Source organism: Ovis canadensis, chromosome 25, assembly GCF_042477335.2.
Source record: "Ovis canadensis isolate MfBH-ARS-UI-01 breed Bighorn chromosome 25, ARS-UI_OviCan_v2, whole genome shotgun sequence".
Classification (NCBI taxonomy): domain Eukaryota; kingdom Metazoa; phylum Chordata; class Mammalia; order Artiodactyla; family Bovidae; genus Ovis; species Ovis canadensis.
In genome coordinates this window covers 44557587-44577198 of record NC_091269.1, presented here as the reverse complement: position 1 = coordinate 44577198, position 19612 = coordinate 44557587, and the positions used below count along the sequence as shown (strand labels likewise).

At 42.1% G+C, this 19612-nt stretch overlaps 1 protein-coding gene across 12 annotated transcripts in view; it reads right to left on the bottom strand.

Moving 5' to 3' along the window:
• SGPL1 (sphingosine-1-phosphate lyase 1) overlaps window positions 1-19612 on the bottom strand; it is an 83825-nt gene that overhangs the window by 10286 nt on the left and 53927 nt on the right. For all 12 annotated transcript variants that reach the window (XM_069571984.1, XM_069571991.1, XM_069571992.1 and 9 more), the window contains 5 exons: window positions 15514-15581; window positions 11990-12137; window positions 9596-9672; window positions 8056-8184; window positions 1318-1406 (listed from right to left, as the gene is read on the bottom strand). In XM_069571984.1, the coding sequence (XP_069428085.1) occupies window positions 1318-1406; window positions 8056-8184; window positions 9596-9672; window positions 11990-12137; window positions 15514-15581 (511 nt within the window). The remainder of the gene's footprint in view (window positions 1-1317; window positions 1407-8055; window positions 8185-9595; window positions 9673-11989; window positions 12138-15513; window positions 15582-19612) is intronic.

The following is a 19612-nucleotide window of genomic DNA, read 5'->3' as shown; positions in this document are numbered from 1 at the left end:
ATGGAGGAATCCCAAGCTTACATCAGGGCAGATAGGTGAAAGGTGGCAGAGAATTTGGATCAGATCACCATGAAGGTGTGCTTTCTGGTTGTCCAACCAAAGAAGGGCACCCCAATGAGGAGCAAGCTTCCTGGCACCACACACACTCAGGCAGAAAATATAAGACTGCCTGGCAGGGATGTTAAAGCAGTGATGCTTCAAGCATCACATCGATGGTCTTCTCCATCTCTGGAAGACCATGATCCTGTGAAAAACTAAAATTCCCATTTGTCCTACACACTTGGGAACAGCATTTCAGACAGTATGGAAATCAAGTCATTTGCTTCAGACTTCCCTCAGTTACTCCACTCTTAAAATTAATCGGTTCCCTTTGAAGGAAAAAAATTGCCATCAGTGACTAAGTACCAAGTACCAAAGATGTCTGTGTGAAGAAAGATGGTAGCCTGACTTCCTCTCTTACGCTTGGCGTGAATTATAGCACGAGATCACATGCAACAAAACCTGGAGTCACTGACACTTGTGGGAAACCACTAACCTAAAAGCTGTGGTATGAGCATACTGTACAAGGGAGGGGGCTGAAAGAAAAAATGAAAGCAACCAAATACAATATCGTCATCTCTGGATTTTTAGAATTTTCCTTCCCAGAACACAGCTGGCAGGCTGAAATTTTCTTAAGGAGCACCCTGAAACAGTCTAAGTAATTTTCATTTAACTAAGGTAAGTTAGAGAGTTTTCCTTAGGTTCCAGATAAACTTACAGTAAGTATCACAGAACTCAAAGATATAGTCCTATAACTGTTACTTTTAGAAAAAGAATCTTGTTCTTGCAGTATATACCATGTATAAATTGGGGGGGAGGGGTGGGTGGGTAGGAAAGGGAATATTAACTAGCAAAAGCACTCAGGATTTTGCTGAATGTGAAGGGTAATAATGGTCAAGGGCACAGGACAGGACGGAAGGGGACTGGAATTGCCAGAAGAAGCAGAAAACAGATGGTCAGGCTGTTTCCCACAGAAAAATCTAAACTGGCAGGGGCAGAGGGGTGGGGAGTCAGCTACACATAACACAAAATATTAGGGGGGAAAAGTTCCAAAAAGCAAAAGCTGAATTTGCTACACACCAGCAACTGTTTACACAGCATTTACATGTTAAGTATTGTAAGTAATCCAGAGATGATTTAAGACTATAGGGAGGATGTGTGAAGGTCATATGCAAATACTACACCACTTTACATAAGGGGCCTGAGCATGGAGAATTTGGTATCCATTGGGGTCCCGGAACCAACACTCCATGGATACTAAGGGACAACTGTACCTACATTTCTGGAGTTTTGATCCCATTCTCGAAGGCTAGTTCCCGATAAGCTTTGCAGGCCATCAAAATACTTTCTGTGCCCCCAGAGGTCACCTGTAATAGAAAAGAGAGTTGGGGTAGCTATCAGCATGCGCTTTCTGCCTTGATCTTGAGGGTATCTGATGCAGAGACGGATAAGCTCTGGGATACACACTTTAGAGCACATGCTGCTGTCTTTCAGAAGGAAAACTTGACTTTACTGGCTAAGCCCAATCTTGGCTCAGGAGAAGAATAAAACTACTGACTGATGAGGAGCTCCACACTGTGTGAACAGGTAAACGCGTCTCTGCCCAGACCACCTGTGCACAGTACACTTACATTTCTGTTGTCACCCAACTGCAGACAGGACAGGGCTGTTTATCCCCTTCCAGAAGCATCAGGATTACTGACTGATTTAAATTTCTAATGCCCACTAAAGAATGTGAAACTGGGAAGTTATAGCTCTAGTCAACTATGCGATACATTAGAAGACCAAGAAGAGACACTTAGACATTCCAGAGTAAACTTGTGATTTTGACAAGTTTGAAAGACAGAAAAGTAAGGAGCCTCTGCTTAGAAGTTTATTAACTTACTTATCTGAAATCAAAACAAAAATCCTAATGTTTTTAAAGGAAGAAAAATGTCTTCCCGAAGCTAGGCCTATCTAGCCCCTCTGACACAGGCCAATTTTACCTGAGTTGATACAAAAATACTTGAGGTCATTTCCTTCATCCTGTTTTCCTCACTAGACTACAACCTCATGAAGGTGGCGACCAGTCTGTTCATGACAATACTCCTGATACCCAGCTAGGAAAGCTGACACCTATCAGATCGTCAGTTAACATTTCCTAATGCCTGATTTGACTCTCAGTAAACCACAACCAATACAGGTACGTCATACCCATCTGGCTTTCCTTTGGTAACTTCTAAGAATGAAATCATTTCAAAACACACACACACACAAAAGAGCCATAGCACTGAGCTAGGTGAGTATTTCCTTAGACTTGTCATCTCCAAAGACTCGTACAACCTTAGAAAACTTTTCCGTTTTATAGCTAAGAAAACAGCCCTGAGAAACTGATTCACCCAAAGTCATCCATCTTTTGATAAAAAGTAAAACTTTCTATATTTTCATATTTAGTGTAACCTGATGAGATGAAATGAGAGCAGATGATGGCTGAAATTTCCTACAGTAATATCCATATATAAGACAGAAATACCACAGGCTACAAAATCCAAGTGGTTAGGAGTTACATGACAGATTAAAAAGTCAGTCATCCTGTAATTGAGGAAGCCATCAGGAAACACGTGACCATCATCCACACAGTAAGGCACTGAACTGGGGCACAGGACCCTTGTTTCTGTGCTTACAGTTGAGGTCAGTGCTGCAGACTGCAGTGTGTCCTGGGGTCCAGCATAAAACCTCAGAACACCACATGAGGAACCAAGACAGCGGCGAGGGAAGTCAGGAAAGCACCAAGTTCTCAGTGCTCTGTTCTCTCACTGCAGTTCAGCAATGACCTAAGCAGAAATATTTCCAAACCCCTAGTCACTCACTTCACATGTCCTATTTTCACTCCAGTAACAAATCCAATCAGTATCATCTGTTAGGCAAACAATGGTGTACTTTGGACTGTAAAAGCAGGAACACCTAAATTCTGCTTCTGATTTTAATTTCTGACCCCAAATTCTGTGTTCAAATTTTGCTGCTACTCTATTTCCTCTACCCCCTGTCCCCTGTACCACCCCAAAATGGAAATCTAATTCTAAAGTAAGAAGACAGAAGCCTCAGTAACTACTGGACACATTAGTCAACATCTTTCAACACTTTCAAAAACTCTCACCCTGTATATGCTATGTCAGAAAACAAGGGCAGAACAGGACCTACTGGGAAATTTTTCTTTTAGATACTCTTTGGACCCGATGGCATTTGTACAAGCCAAGACTTTACTGCAGCAACCAAATTTCTTTCAGTAAATAAAGTCACCTCTCACTCATTCTAACTGAGGCAAATGAAGCTACAAAAAGGAAAGACGGTGTCCGGTGAAGAATAAAGAATGAGAAGAGCTTAAGACCTCAGTTGGGAACAGGTTCCAGACTGCCCAGTTAGCTGGCTTTGTCTTCTTGTTTCCTACCTCTGAACTTTCCTCACCAAAAGGAGATCATCAAGAGAGACAGAGACACAGAAAGGCAGAGACTTAAGAGAGAACCAGAGAAACTCACATAATCCCAGAGGTAATTAGTTCTCTTATAACAGTCTAAGTGCCTGAAGAGGCTGGGGAGCTGAGATTCTATCTGGTCTCCTCCTGACCCCTGACACAGTGCTAAAAAAAGGTCCTAACTGGAGAGGCATGGAAACAATGCAAGAAAACATGAGTTGGACTTTGGTATTAAGGTGGAAGACTGAAACCACTTCACAGATTTTCTCCCCTCAGTATATGCAAGAATGAAGGAAAAAAGCAGTAAAACCCTGCAATAACAACAACCAAACAAGGAGATAACCTAACACGATAAACTTCAAATACTGGCAATGAGAAAACAAAACAAGTCCCTGAATCATGGCAAAGAGTGAAACATAGTTCCCAATCCCTCCTCCAAACTGCGGAAATTGTCCTGGTAAAACAGCAAAATGCTGAGAATTGTCATTAATATTCCCCAAGTGAAGGGGGTTTCCTTACTGTCTGATGAGTGGGTAAGAGAGACATGGCAGCTGGGGAGAAACAAGCAGCCCAGGAAGGGGGAACACCAGGACTTGCTCTTTAAAATGAAGCCTCCAGGGATATAGGATGAGCTAAAGAAATACTCAAAGCCCAAAGAGTATTATTCTCTTCCAGCTAGGCAGAGTGAACTCTGGTAGGTGACTTTGAATGAAGTTGCAGAAGAGGCCAAGATATTCTAATATAGGTGGAACAAAGCTTTACCCAAGCCTTGCCTCTCAGACAAGACCAGACCTGCCACGCATCAGAACAAACAGAATGTCTAGAGACAGTCACAGAAACACGAGCCAAGATGAAAGAAGATGGCATGGTAACTATGCAAACACAGAGAAGAAAAAGAAGGTAGCCTGCAAAATAAAGGCCAACTCAGAAGGTAACAACCTAAGGAACAGAAGGAAATTCCTCCTGTGTCTCACTGTAGGACAAAATAATAAGAACAGGAATTCAAGAAAACAAGAGCTCAAAGAGTGGACACTGAAATGATGAGACTACAGACCTAAAAAAACCCCACAAAGTATCAAAAAGCATGACTGCAGAATTACTATATACATTAGGAATAGCAAGGAACATCCTAAACACTGCTGAGAAGCTGAGAACCACTATACTGAGTATAGGAAAGGTTTAAGGTCAATTTAGTGAATCCAGAGAAGGCAGAGACTGAAAACTCAGTGCTCTGGAGAACTGTGTCCATGTGCTAGTCATACATAGCCAAAAAGCACTGAGAGGAAGGCTGGGCACGGGTGGAAATCTGTGAGATCGTATTCACTTAGAAAACTGAGTATCCTAGGAAAACCATGGTGAAGAGAGGATTGAGGGGAAAGAGGCTTTCAAGTATGCAAAGGTCTCCCATGTAGAAAAAAATAATCATGGAACTTCTGTTTCCAGCAATATACATTATACATCTTGGGCCACCCTCCTATATGAAACAGCTAAAAAAGCCTGCTAAAACATTAACAAGTATGTTTACATCCATCCACAGCTGAGCTAACAAAAAGGAACACACTGGATCAAGAACTGTGTGATCAAGAGTCATCTAAGCTAAGTGTCAGAGCTGGTTGCAACTCTGAAGGTTACTGCCAACTCCTAGATCAGACTTCAAACTTTCACTTTGACAAATAAATAGGAAACAAATTTAGGGCCTGTTCAAGGTAAGGCATCTAAGAGGGTATGGCTGAAAACACTGATTTCACCCACACTCTTAGCAGTGAGAGAAATAAACCCTGCTGGCACAGAGGAGGATAGCCATAAAAACTGCTTTTCTCAACCCAGATACTCAGGGCAAAGAAAAATAAGGATCTCTCAAGAATGTACGCTGAAACAGCTTTTATTTGGGTGTGTGGTCTGAGTTCAGACTACTTTCACAGTACAAAACTAAGGGCTGAAAATCGGACTTACACTGGCTCCGACGTGGCAGTACTTCCCAGCCATTCCCCAGTAACTGGCAGAAGTAAATACAAATCTCAACTTTACTTCAACCATCAAGTTAAGTTTCCAGGAAAACCCTAACTCATAGGGGAAAAAAAAAGATCAAAGATATAAGGATACAAACAACGTAAGTAAAACTAGAAAAGTTAAGTTTCCAGGAAAACCCTAACTCATAGGGAAAAAAAAAAAAAGATCAAAGGTATAAGGATACAAACAACATAGGTAAAACCAGAACAGAAACATAAAAGTAAGGCTCATGGAATTATCAGATGTAGAATATAAAATAATTATGTGCAATATATTTAAATAAACAAAACATAAGCCAAGGAAAGGGACTACAAAGAACAACCAAACAAACTAAAAAAAAAACCAAACAAACAGAATTCTCAAGAATGAAAAACACAGTAAATGAAATTAGAAACCCAATGGAAGAACTAACGAGAAGAATACACACAGTTAAAGAGGGAATTAGTAACACCCCTGCATGTATCACCCAGCTCCAACATTTCTTAACTCACAGCCCATCTGCCTTTTACCAGCAACTGCCCCAGCCATCGTTGCTATTGAGAACATCAGTTGTTCTAATAGTTACACCTTTACAGGTTATCTATTTCGGGGGACTGCTTTTAAATATGAACTAGAGGTGTGCTAGCCCTTCTCACTCTATCTTTCATGTCTCTTCACTTTCTATTCGTTTCTCTGGGTTTTATTCTGGTTAACTGTCTTTCTTTGTTCTATAAATTTTACTTTTAGGAACCATGAAAATATTTTACATGGTTATAAATCAACTTGAACTAGGGCTGATTCTGGATCTGAAGCAGGAAATGTAAAAGATATTTTCACCAAATAAAAATATTTTCTCAAAAAAAAAAAAAAAAAAAAAGGAAGGGTGGGGAAGAAAGGAAGCTTTCGAAAACTACTTTGAGTCATGCAAAAAGACACTGGAGTCAAAATTAAGAAGCTCTCACTGGCAAAAACTGGAGCAATCTGAGCGTCAATCTCAGTGACAGCTACAGTAGCTTGAAGCATACACAGTCTCCTACAATTTATCAACCCCACCACTGACAGATAATTTGAATTATTTCCAGTATTTAACTATCATGAACAATGTCGCTATGAATATACATCTACCCTGATATACACATGTACTAGCTTTCCTAGAATATATCCCAAGAAGTGGAGTTTCAGGGTCATAACATATGGGTATTTTCCACTTTACTAGATAAACCACAAGTTGGTTTTGTGGTTGTTTAACCCATACTCTCTTAAAAGTTCATTAAGAGTCTAATGGCACAGAATACCCAGGTACTGTAAGAATATCGGCATCTGTATCACCCCATTCATTAAATGCCATAAGGGAACCCACTGCTAGATTAGGGTTGATTCAGATTTTAACAGTTTTAGAATCTTTTTTTTTTTTTTTAATGAGTGTCTAGAATACCAGACACTCATTTTGTTAGCTACTGAATATTTGAACATGTTGATTTTTCATGGTGCCAACTTAGAAGTAAAACCCAATGCTGCTTATTGGGGGAGAAAAAAGTAACTATAAAATGTTCTTGTCTTGGGATGGGCCCTTCAGTAATTTAATTTGCAGACTTCATGATGATTAGAGAAGTATGACAGGATCACACCTAGAAGTTACCATTACAGTACCCTGGGTTAACTCTATCTTGCATAAGCTGAAATTTAGTTTTTTCTAGAGAAGGCAATACCAGTCTATAGTAACAAATCTCAATAGAAGTTCATCAATCACAGTTTACGAAAACTAACAAACATCTACTAGAAAGAACAGTTGAGAGAAGGAATCCTCATGTATATCTTTAAACATAATGACTCTTTCTTTAATCCTAAACCAACTAAGATTTGATTTATGGCAAAACAATATCCAGCTCAAGCAAAGCAAGTATATCAAAAAACGATGAGATGCTTTGACAAAATTATACAGCAAGGAGATCCAACCAATCAACCCCAAAGGAAATCAACCCTGAATATTCATTGGACGGACTGATGCTGAAGCTCCAATACTTTGGCCACCTGATGCAAAGAGCTGACTCATTGGAAAAGACCCTTATGATGGGAAAAATTGAGGGCAAGAGGAGAAGGGGACAATAGGAGATGAGATGGTTGGATGGCATCACCGACTCAACAGACACGAGTTTGAGCAAGCTCTGGGAGTTGGTGAAGGACAGGGAAGCCTGGTGTGCTGCAGTCCATGGGGTCACAAAGAGTCAGACATGACTAAGCGTCTGAACAACAACAACAAAGTGGTTAGGTATGTGGGTGGAAGAAAGAAAGGGAGGGAGAGAAAAAGAGAAGAGATAGGAGAACTATCCTGACAATATAAGTTTAAAGATTTTCAAAATAAAAGACTGAAGAGAAAAAAAATCTAGAAGATATTTACTAAAATAATGATAAGACACTAATTACAAAATTGCAAGTAATCTTTAAAAATTTCTGTTCAGCTCGATCCTCCTACAATAATCATGTATTACTTGTGTAACAGTATGTTTTTAATAACCTCCTACTTTATGCTAAAAAAAAACAAGTCATATTATAGAATGTCATTTGCACATACTTACACATCCACAGGAATCTGGTCCCCCATTGAATAGGGAACAAGCCATCCTCACAATCTCTGCCTCTATCTTCCGGAGTCCGGGGAAGATATCTGGATGCAGTGGATTACTCCATGCAAAATCTCCATAAGCCTATGGAGAAATGCAAGCACATGTGGAGACGCTTACATCATACAGGAAAAAGAATCAGACAAACTATGTTAGATACCATAGGAACTGGGAAAATGGTAAGATATGGCCTCCAGTCTAAAGAAGATCAAAATGCTGTAGTGGAAGAGACAGGCATAAAAATTATCTTGACCCAGTGGTAACAGAGGAAGAATAAATGTGGTTAAAAGCACTGACTAAAACACCCAACAGACCCAGTTTGAAATCTTAGCTTTATCTGTCACGGCTAGCTGTGTAATCTTAGGTAAATAACCTCACTGAGGCTGTTCCCCATATGTTAAAGAGGATAATCACAGTACACGGCTGATGGGGTTCTAGCCATAAGCAAGATAACACACACGAAGCAAACACACGCGAAGCACTTAGTAGAGTGTGTGGCATAACTATTTTCAGTGTGATACCAGATTTGTATATGTGCATGAAGGCAAGGGGCCTCAAAGAGGAGTCTCGAACATTCTGAGTGGTCTGGTGGTGTCTGTTGAGTGGAACCTTGAGCCGTGAATAAGAATTCATCATTAAGAACAGGTACCAAGAACGAGGGAAAGGAAAACAACAAAGAAGCAAGGTACTCAGTAAACAGAAAAGGCAGGAGTCAGTGTTCATGTGGGAAAATAACAAGAATGGTTGAAAAAAATAGGTGGGATCTGGCTCATGAAGGGACTGGTATTTTTGGTTGCATAAGCAGCTTAGGATTTGTCCTGTAGACAATGGGAAGTCACTGAAAGATTGTTAAGCACAAAAGTAAGGTCAGGGTATTATGTCAAAATACAGCTGAGCAAAACATGTAGTATGTAGTAAGGTATGCACAGTTTCATAGTTCTAATAATCAAACACAAAATCCTTAGAAAGCAACAGTCCAATGCCAATTTTGTATGACAAAGTGAGATTTAAAAAATAAATCTGATTAGAAATGGAAGAAGCTAAAGCAATTCTAAAGTCAACAAAAAAGTATGACAATTATATGAATTATAACTGAGACCACTGCTCATTCTCAGATTCTCTGATTTGAGACTCAAGGGGTACAGGAAACCATGACCAAGTTTCCATCCCTTATCTCTTCTGATCCAACAAAATATATCTTATCATTAATAATCGCAAATGATGGACTACCTTCCCTAGCAATCTGCTTTCTACACAAGGTGTCTATTAAGCCTGGAGACATAAGTTACATTTTACTTTTTTACAGACTGAAGATGTCTTGGACAATGTTATGCATATTTGTCTATGTTGGGTAAGAGACATTGAACCTGTTCAGTTTTAACAATAAACTTTCCTTAAGTAATTTTTTTAAAATTACAAGAATAAAGAGAAAAAGATGTGATCATCTAAACCAGCAGAGCCGCACACTCCTTCCGAGGACTGGGCACTTGCTCACCTTCACGAGGAGGTCGGTGAGCTCCTTTTCCCCACTGTACACTGCTCCGGAGGCTTTCCCCTCTTGCCACAAGACATCTGCACAGAAAGGGCAGACCACTGGATCAGTAAGCAGGAGCCTCTGGGGAGACAGATTCTAAAGAAGAAACAGTGAGAAACTCCTCTGCGTACAAGAGTTGGAGCGGAAACTCCAAGGCATCCTTATGTTAAATCAAGAAAAAGAGCTTCAGTAAAGACTGTCACAGCAAAATAAAGATGAAAGGTCAACCACTACCATCAACAACAGTGTGAAAAAGGTAGCAACAGCATCTAGGTACAATAAAGAGAGTCCACTAGTAACGTCATCATCCCCAACTGGCCTCTACCAGCAGAACCACTTCCTCTATCTACACTCGCTTTCTGTTCCCTGTATGGCTCCGCGTGACCTTTTTCTGCAGGGGCTTCCACCTTCTCTCCCTTTCTAGCCAGTCAAAGGAAGTGTGGAAACTGCTATGAGCAGAGTTAGCAGAAAAGAGTAAGGCAAAGTGCAAAATCTCAGCACAGGATCACCAGAGCTGGAGTCAGGGAACTGAATCTCTGACTGGACAAACCATGGTGAGATGTGAGCCATCAGCATCACCCTCAGACAAGCCTGGAAACCCGTACAGAGTCAGCCACCTGCTTCCAGCAACATCTGCCGCAGCACTCAGCGTCAGCAACACAGCTAGCACTGGGAGAAGGATCCGAGGAAAGGTTCCTGACCAGGATGTGAGGCCCGGCCTCCCACTCTTCTCTGAGGTGCTCCCCCAGACGCTTCACAATGCCAACAAATCCACTCGTGTGGGGGTCTCGGGTCCTTTAACATGCCTGCACCCTACTGAAAGTGAGCAGTGAGAACTACAGGATCACTCAAACTGAAGACTGCTGCCATCGCTCTAACAGAGCCAAGGTCTGCAGCTCCAGGGAGAGCAGAGACGGAGCAGTGACTATCCAGACAAGCCCTCATCCTCACGTGACCGGCCAGCTCTGGCTTGTGGCCAAGCTGACTTTGTCCTCAGAGGGACTGGTCTGTGACAGGCACGTCTTCAGACCAGAGGTCACCTGCATTTCAAAAGTAGGGCGTGTGCTTTCATTCCCTGCTCTTTTACTGGAGCTGCAGAGTAATGGGAATGGACAGCGACTTAGAAATGGAAGGGAGGGAGATATGAGGCAGCCAACCCAGCACTCATATGTAGAGATCTTTCATCTACAGGTCTCAGAATGCTAATCCCTGTTTTATATCCTGTATAATTCCTGGACTGTATCTAGTTTTGTATCATCTAATCAAAAATATCATTAAAAATTCAACACATGTCAATTAGAACTTTTAAAATACAGTATGGTACCCTGGATCCTGGAACAGGAGAAAAGACATTATAGATAACCCTGGTGAAACAGGAATTGAATCTGTGGTTTAGGTAACAGCACTGTACCAATGTTAATTTTTTTAGTTTTGACACATGTACCAAGCTTATTTTAGATGTTAACATCAGGAGAAGCTGAGTGAGAGGTTTGTGGGAAATCTCTGTATATCTTTGCAAACTTTCTATAAATCTAAAATTACGCCAAATGAAAAAGCCTCTGTTTAACTTATTTGTAATATAATCCTAATTTGTAACAAACATGTTTGCATTAATAATAGTTAATATTTATTGAAATTTATTGAGTACCTATTATAAACCAGGTGTTATATGCTTATATGTATGACCTCATTTAATCTCTACAATTATCCTTTCAGGTAAGTATTACAATTACTATCCTCATTGTAGAGAGAGAGATACAGAGGCATAGAGAAGTGAAGTAACTCACCTGAGGCCATCCTGTTAAGTGGCTGAACTAGATGTGAGTCAAGGTTGAGTCCATGGGCTATACTCTTAACACTAGGCTGCTAAGTGCATTTATCCTTCCTACATGCATACATGTACACGCGTGGGCTTATTACACAAAATACCATTAACATTTTGAGATATAGATATATAGATATATATATCATCTGTGTTTGTCTTTTGAGGATGAAATTATACTGACTTCTTATTTCTTCTGTGCCTCTATACAGATTCCATAATTTCTAAAATGAATCTCTATTTCAGTCTTATCACATTTTGTCTTTCCAAAAAACAAATCTATTTTATTCAGGCTTAGAAAAGAAGTGGAACCAAGTTCTATCTTCTCTGAGATCTGCTTGCTTTATAGGTGAAGAATGAATCTAAATATAGTTTTTAAAAGATGAAATTCAGCCTTTGAGACAGGCGGTGGGCCCTCCTGAACACAGAAGCACCAGGGATGAACTCTACTTAATCTCTATAAACATCCAATAGTGAGCGAGTGACCAGCCACATTAAAGAAGTGGGCAGCGTGCATTTGCTGAGAACCGTACCCTTAGAGCTGTATTCTTTGAGCTTCTCTAGGACTGCAGCCGGGCTCAGACCTTGAGGGGGCAGGGCTTTCACGTAATCTTGGTCCACTTTCAGGAATGACATGTTCTTGCTAATATCTTCCTTGGTCTTGTTCAACTTATCTTGGATCTCCAAAGGTAAGGAAGATAAAGTTAACAGGGAGACAGGAGAATACAGTATTGACAGTGAAGAACCAGTTACATCACCAAACCAACCACTTGATGCTGGGCACTGCACAAGTGCTTGAGAACAAGGACGGTACTTTTTCTTAAAGAGGTACGTTGACATTTTGACCCCTTCAGCTGTTATCTCACCTGGGCAACAGTCTCTTAGAAGTCTGAAAAGTCAGCTCTCTCTCTAAAGGTCAAAGATACACCCGGTGCCCCACCCCGCCCCGCCCCTTTCCTCTGTCAGGGTGCTATCACCAATGCTTTGCCTGGTCTGCATTTGCTGAAGTCAGCACTTCTCTGTGGGCAAGAGTCAGACCTTGTTCGGGCCTCGGCAGCAGCTACAATGTATGCACCGAAGAAACCAAGGCAGAACCATGAACAGCAGCCGGGAAACAGGCCAAGCAGCAGTAAAACAGATTCTGGTGCTCGAGCCAGTGAGGGGCTCCTTCACCAGGCACGCCCAGAACCCACCAGGAACTGGAGGCCTTACAAGAATCCCACACAGAAGAGGAAGGCAGACATGCCAGGAAGAGCCAGGGAGGCTGCCGCCTGTCTCCTCGGGCTGACAGCTCGCACTGCCCCACTCTCCAGTGCTAGGAGGCGCTTCGGGCCTTTCTGCCACATAATTTATCAACTATGGCTATTTCGTTTCCATCCCCATCCTCATGTTCTTTCATTCCTTCACTAGTAAACATCTGTTGAACTATACGACAGTGATACACAGTGGGCCAGGGATACACAGTGGACAAAACAGACTTGGGCAGTACCAGCTTAGGTGGGGCGGGGGGGTAAGTCCTGTCCTGAAGCTTATCTTTAAGCATCACAGTCAGAAAATGAAGGTAATGAAAAGTGCTAGGGTAAGGGGGGAAGGGAGGAACAGAGCAGATAGGACGAATACAGCAGAGACTGCTAGTTGTAATGAGAGACTCTTGGTTTGCAGATTTAGGGAAGAGTGGCTACACATTACAACTTGTGTGTGTTACAGTGACATGGTTTCAGCCCTATGTCTGTTAAAGTTTGACGCCTCATTGAAAAACATTTAGGTTGTCTCATCTCTAGCAGTGGATGATTAGAATCCAAGATGGTCTTCTTAGCTGTGGCCCTCAATAAAACCACAGGGAAAGCCCCTCCTTTGGAACATGTCTGCAACAGTCTATCGGGCAGGCACTGGAAGGAAGAACAGGGAATACTCCTGGACAATGCCAGAGCAGTATGTGATGGGTACGAAGATATTTTTTGGATTCACATAAAGAATTGTGCTGCATAAACGTAACCAGAACTATGGAAGCTGGGCTTCCGTGCACAGCTGATGCTACTGTAATAAAACAGACAAAACTGACCATAAGAGGCGCATCAGAAAGCACAGCAAGCACTTCCTCACGTCACCTCATCAATTCTCGCCTCTGAAGCGCCACTGCATTTTAATTTCACAGCATTTATCTCAAAGGGAAATTCGTATGTATTTGCTTCCTTATTCATTTTCTGTCTTTCCTTAGTACTGAAATGTAGATTCCATGTGGGAAGGGCGTGGCCTCCCAAGTGGTCCTGCACTATGTCCCCAGCACCTAGAATGGTACCTAACGCTGAGCAGATGCTCAATGAATGAGGAGGGACACACACACTAGCTCAAAACAAGTAACTTTAGTCTCTGCACCTCATAATCTGCATCTGAAAGTTGAAAGCTGATTATACATTTTCTATGTACCTTCCAATGCTGCTGTATTTACTAAGTAACACAATTGAATAATACCTTCCAATGCTGTTATCATATAAATTTAATGGGTTCTGGAACCCCAGCATTCATTTGTATCAAAATTAGAAATGGGAGGAGCAAAGTGTAAGGAATAAGGGGGGGGGGAATACAGGAAATGATAAGGGAAACACTCTTCTCCCTTGTCATCAGCCTGTCCTCCCTATCCTTCCTCTCCCCTGCTCTTTGTTCTCTAAGGACTACAGCAGATTGATTTTAGGGCTTAATATGATTAAGGGTCAAATAAAAGCCCTCATTTCTCTCCTTCTCCAGCCGTTATTACTTCCACTTCCCCACAGGAAATGAACCTAAAAATACAAAGTTCTGGGAGAGTTCACACAGTCTTCTGAAGGGACATCAGTCAAAGGCTGGAAGTAACTGCCATCTTTTCTGATTTGGCCAGGAAAGGGGGAAAGGAACTGAAAGCCAAAAATCAAAGAAAACTTGCAGGGAAGCTGAGGGGGAGGGCGGGAGGCAGGGGAGAGGAAGCCATCGAGGGCCGTGTGCCTTCGTCAAGAGCCCGCAGTGGGGCGCCTGCCCTGTTTGTCTTCATCTGTGATAAAGAATCCGTGGGAAGGCAGAGGCGACTGTCTCATCCTGAGTGTGGGTGAGGTCAGAGAGGAGCCAGTGAGGGGAACAGACTACGCTACAAATATGAACAAAGAGCGAGAGAACAGCTCTGCTAAGTTTCTGAACCTGGGATCAGCAAACTACAGGCCGAGTGTGGACTGTGGCTATGAGGAGATTCTTGCTGCAACACAGGCCCACTCCTCCACCCGCTGCTCTACTGCTGCTTTCCCTCCACAAGGACAGAGCTGAGAGGCTGACAGGTGTGGCGTGGCCTGCCACGCCTAAAATGCTTCATATCCAGCCCTCTACAGACAAAGCCTGCCAACCCTGAACCATGTAAGCACTCAATCCCTGCTAAGTATCTAAATTCAGTTCAGCCAAATATTGCTCCGCTTCCCTCATAGCTCAGTTGGTAAAGAATCTGCCTGCAATGCAAGAGACCCGGGTTCAATTCCTGGGTCAGGAAGATCCCCTGGAGGAGGAACTGGCAATCCACTCCAGCATTCTTGCCTAGAGAATCCCCATGGACAGAGGAGCCTGGCAGGCTACAGTCCATGGGGTCGCAAGAGTTGGACACGACTCAGTGCCTAAACCACCACCAACAAATATTCTTCCAAAGCTTCCTGTCACTTCTGTCAGGTGGTCTAATTTCAAATTTTTCCTAAACAGACATCTCCTTTCTCCTCTGGTCAAATATGGTAGAGAAAGAGTGTCATCATGCTTCTCACTCGTGGCACTTCTACGTTCTGAGTCTGATGGGTCTCCGCTGCATGGCCTGCCCTGCGCACTGGAGGATGTTTAGCAGCATCCCTCGCCCCTGTCCGCTCAATGTCCAGAGCACCCACCTCCTCTTCTGATATCCAAAAATGTCTCCAGACGTGGTCAAATGTTTCTTGGAGATGGGACAAAACGCACCCATCCCCCTTGAACTCCTAGCTTTAGTAAACAGAAAGAAAGAGGTGTGATGATCATGGGGGAGCGAAGCAACAGGGAAAAGCGAAATGGCTCTGCTTACCTGACGACCAATGACAGGCATCTTCCGGATAAGCTTAAAACATCTCTTCTTAAACCTTGACCATAAACCTAAAAGAAACAAACGGTTCTATTGAAATTCCCACGGATTATGGCCTGATAGTCATAATTTATGAACTATTCAATATTCAGCATGTCCTCTGTAATCACACTTGCCTTTAGATGACAAAGGTAGTTTCTTAAAAAAAAATTTTTTTGAACAAGTAATATATTATAACATGGTTCAAAAAAATAAACACACACACTCTCATCTATCCCCCAGACCCTCACCCTACCCCCAGGTTAATACTACTACTACTAGTTTCTAGATACCCTTCTAGAGTTTCTGTTTGCATATACAAGCAAGAGTGAAGACACGTTCTTGTCTTGTCTCCTTTACACAAAGGGTAGCATACTCCAGCACTGCACTAGACCTGTTCTGCTCAGCAGCAGTCTTTTAAAGACCAGTGCTCCCTAATGCATTCTTACATCCATAGAGTATTCCATTAGATGAACGTACCTTAGTTTATTTAACCTGCCCTTTCCTGATGGAAACGTAGGTTGTTTCTGACGTCTGCTGTTACAAACCACGCTGAAATAGCTTAGCCTTGTAACACATGCTATACTGCATCCAACAGAGCATATCTGCAGGATAAGTTCCCAGAGACAAAACTGCTGGGCCAAGTGTACCGCAGAGTTCCTTACCTTCCCAAGGTTTCCAGGTGCCCAATACTTCTCTCCCCTGCCTCAAAACAAATGACCAACCCATGCATCTTCTCAGAATCTGTGCTCTAGTCTCTCATTCAACACATATCCCAATAACATTTTCTGGACCTAAAAAGGCTTTCAGATATCATGGACACCAATCAGACTTCATTCTGTTGGGCAGTACATAGGACAAATCTGAAATTCTGATCCTGTAAATTACAATTATTATAAATGCATGGCATCTAAACACACAGTCATGCCTTTTAATGAATTCATGTTCAGTGTACCTCAACTGACTTCAACAGCAAGATTCTGAGGCTGGCATAGAAGGCACTACCTACTATCCAAGGGCAGCTGAGGATCAAAGCATTAATAACTTGCTCAAGGCCGAGGATCATATCAGTGATGGGGCAAGGATCTAAATGAAGTCTCTGTTTTTCTAGTCCTAGACTCCTAAGACTCTACACTGCTTCACACGCACAACAGAATTTTCAGTTATCCCAAATGAGTTTCAAAGGAATCTAGACCTATGCTTTCTGCAAGGATACAAGGCATGAACTGAATGAACTTTGCTGCTTTCCTAGGAGGTCTGTGTATTCCAATTTCCTTGCCCAAAAGTAGCTTTCAACAACCAAAGAAGGTGTCTGCACCATCTACGGGTATTTATTAAATGATGCTATGCATCTTTATAGTAGTTTTTGCCTAGGTTGCATCCCTAAGTGCTTAGCACTGAGGTTAACACTCTATAAATGTCTGGGACAAAACCAGGTATCTAAGACACAGGCTAAGACAAAGAGCTGAAACCAGTTACTTTCTGCTTAAATTTTTGAGTATTTCCTTTCAGTCCTGAAATCTTATGGTACACAGAATATTGTATTCGCTTCTCCTTTACAGCATTTCTACATTATTATAAATTCTTCTGAAGTGTATTCTTAAATGTCACCACAACAATCCATCAAACGAGCAGCATTCAGTGTTAGGTGGTTCAGCTGCTTATTATCTGATTATTTCTAACAGTGCTAAAGCTGTAAAGATTCAGAACTACTCCCTATTTTAATGGATGAAGCAATTAATTAAGGAGGTAGAAAGAAGTCTAAAAATCAGCAAGCTGAATCAGGTGTCTGAAAGTACATTAATGTGACTGGGTGGAGGAGAACACGTAATTTTGTGAAATCTGTGAGATAACATGGTACAGAGTAAAAAGAACAGAATACAGATCAGAGACAGAGACATTAAGAATGAAAAGACCATGTGGTCGAGACCTGAAAAGATGATCTCCAAAGTAAAAATCAGGAAGTAGGAGAGAGGGACTAACAGAAGGTGCACTACTGTGCGCAGAGCAGGTGACTGCTGAGAACCGACTGGGCAGCTCTGGGAGCTCCACACGGCGCAGAGCCGGTGACTACTGAGAACCGACTGGGCAGCTCAGGGAGCTCCGCACGGCGCAGAGCAGGTGACTACTGAGAACCGACTGTGCAGCTCAGGGAGCTCCGCACGGTGCTGTGCGTGACCTAAATGGAAAGCAAATCGAAACAGACATGTATGTGGAGAGCCAACTCGCTTTGCTGTACAGCAGCAAGTAACACAACAGTGTAAAGCAACTATATGCAATAAGAGTTAATTTTTTAAAACAGTAAAAAGCCCCAGAGGTCCAGAAAGAAAAGTAACGAGAACATTTTAAGGTAATAAAATAGGAAATGCCAGTGTAAGAACAACAATGCATGCCTCTTTTTAGTTTACAAACCCCTTTCACACCAGTGATGCCACTCAAGCCTCACAGCACTCTCTGACTGGGTAAAGCACTATGAGTATGCCCATTTCACTGCGAGGAAACAGGCTAACAGGCTGAAGGGCACTGCCCAAGGTGCCATGGCTAGAATCCTCCTACAACCACAGAACTCTGGTGTCTACTGATGACCTACAGACAATCCCACAGGTAAAGCCAACATCAGTGAGGAAGGATGTGAGCTGATAACCACAGAGAAGTAAAAAAGAGATCACGCCCTACAAGACTGCCAACCCTGCCCTACCCTCCTGCCGCATCCAGTTCTTATCTACCTGTGTCCATCCTGTGTTCCACAATTACCCTCTCTCCCTCAGGAGGGTACCCAGAATTTGAAGATCAGCAAAATTTATCACTAGTCGGACTTTAGACTCCCCTAGGGCAATACACCAAAAGGAACTCAGTGCTTACTAATACACAGAATATGTCTACGTGAGCAAGGTGCTAAAAAAATAGGCAATTCTATCAAAATTACCCAATCTATGGAGGGAAGACATTTCTATCTGTGTCTAAAGTTCAAGGTGGAAGCTATAAAATAAAAAGTGTGTTTTGTATTTAAGCAATATGAAACTGCCAAAATTCAGCAATTTTCAACCTACGAAATTAATTTTGTATGATTCAGATACAGAAAGAGGTGGGTGCCTGCATGATCAGTTGCTCAGTAGTGTCCAACTATTTGCATCCCCATGGACTGTAACCTGCAGGCTTTTCTGTCCATGGAATTTTCTAGGCAAGAATACTGGAGCAAGTGCCATTTCCTACTCCAGAAGATCTTCCCAACCCAGGGATCAAACCTGCATCTCCTGTGTCTTCTGTTTTGGCAGGCAGATTCTTCACCACTGAGCCACCTGGGAAGCCACAGACAGCCATACAGATACATAAACAGTGGCTATCTCTAGGTAACAAGATTTTAATTTCATTCTTATGGCTTACCATATTGCCTGATTTTATACAATGAAAATGTACTGCTTTTATAGTAAGAAAAAATGTTACTAAAAACCATGCAATGGTTTGGAGTTCACAAAGATTTAGACGGCACATACCATTAACACTGCTAGTATTAGTGTTCTCATGGTGTACTCAGAGCTCGCACATTCGTTTCTGAACACCAAAGGCAGGTAAGTAAGTAGCAGGACCTCAGATGGCTGAGCTTCTACTATGGGTTAAACAAAATGGGCACGGGCACGGGCACTGTGGACTGCACAATGGAAAATACAAGTAAATACCTAAAGCTAATACCCAACATACTGAAGAAATATAAACCTCAAGGTCCCTGACCTTGACTCTGGCCTGACCAAGGTCTCTGACCAAGACCAAGTAAATAGATAGTTTCTCTAACAGGAAGACATGCTTATGATTGTAAGTAAATCTGTCGCTCAGATTTACAAAGCGCCACTTTAAAAGGAAAAGCACAGAGAATGGTGAATGCCAGAAGCTGAGGAGAGAAAGCAGTGGGAAGGTCAAGTTTCATGGGCACAGAGCCTAGAATTATGAGAAAGGTGGTGGTGATGGCTCCATAACAATGTGAATGTTCTTAATGTCACAACTTTCCACTTAAAAATGGGTAAAATGATACATTTTATGTTCTGTATATTTCATCACAATAAAAAAA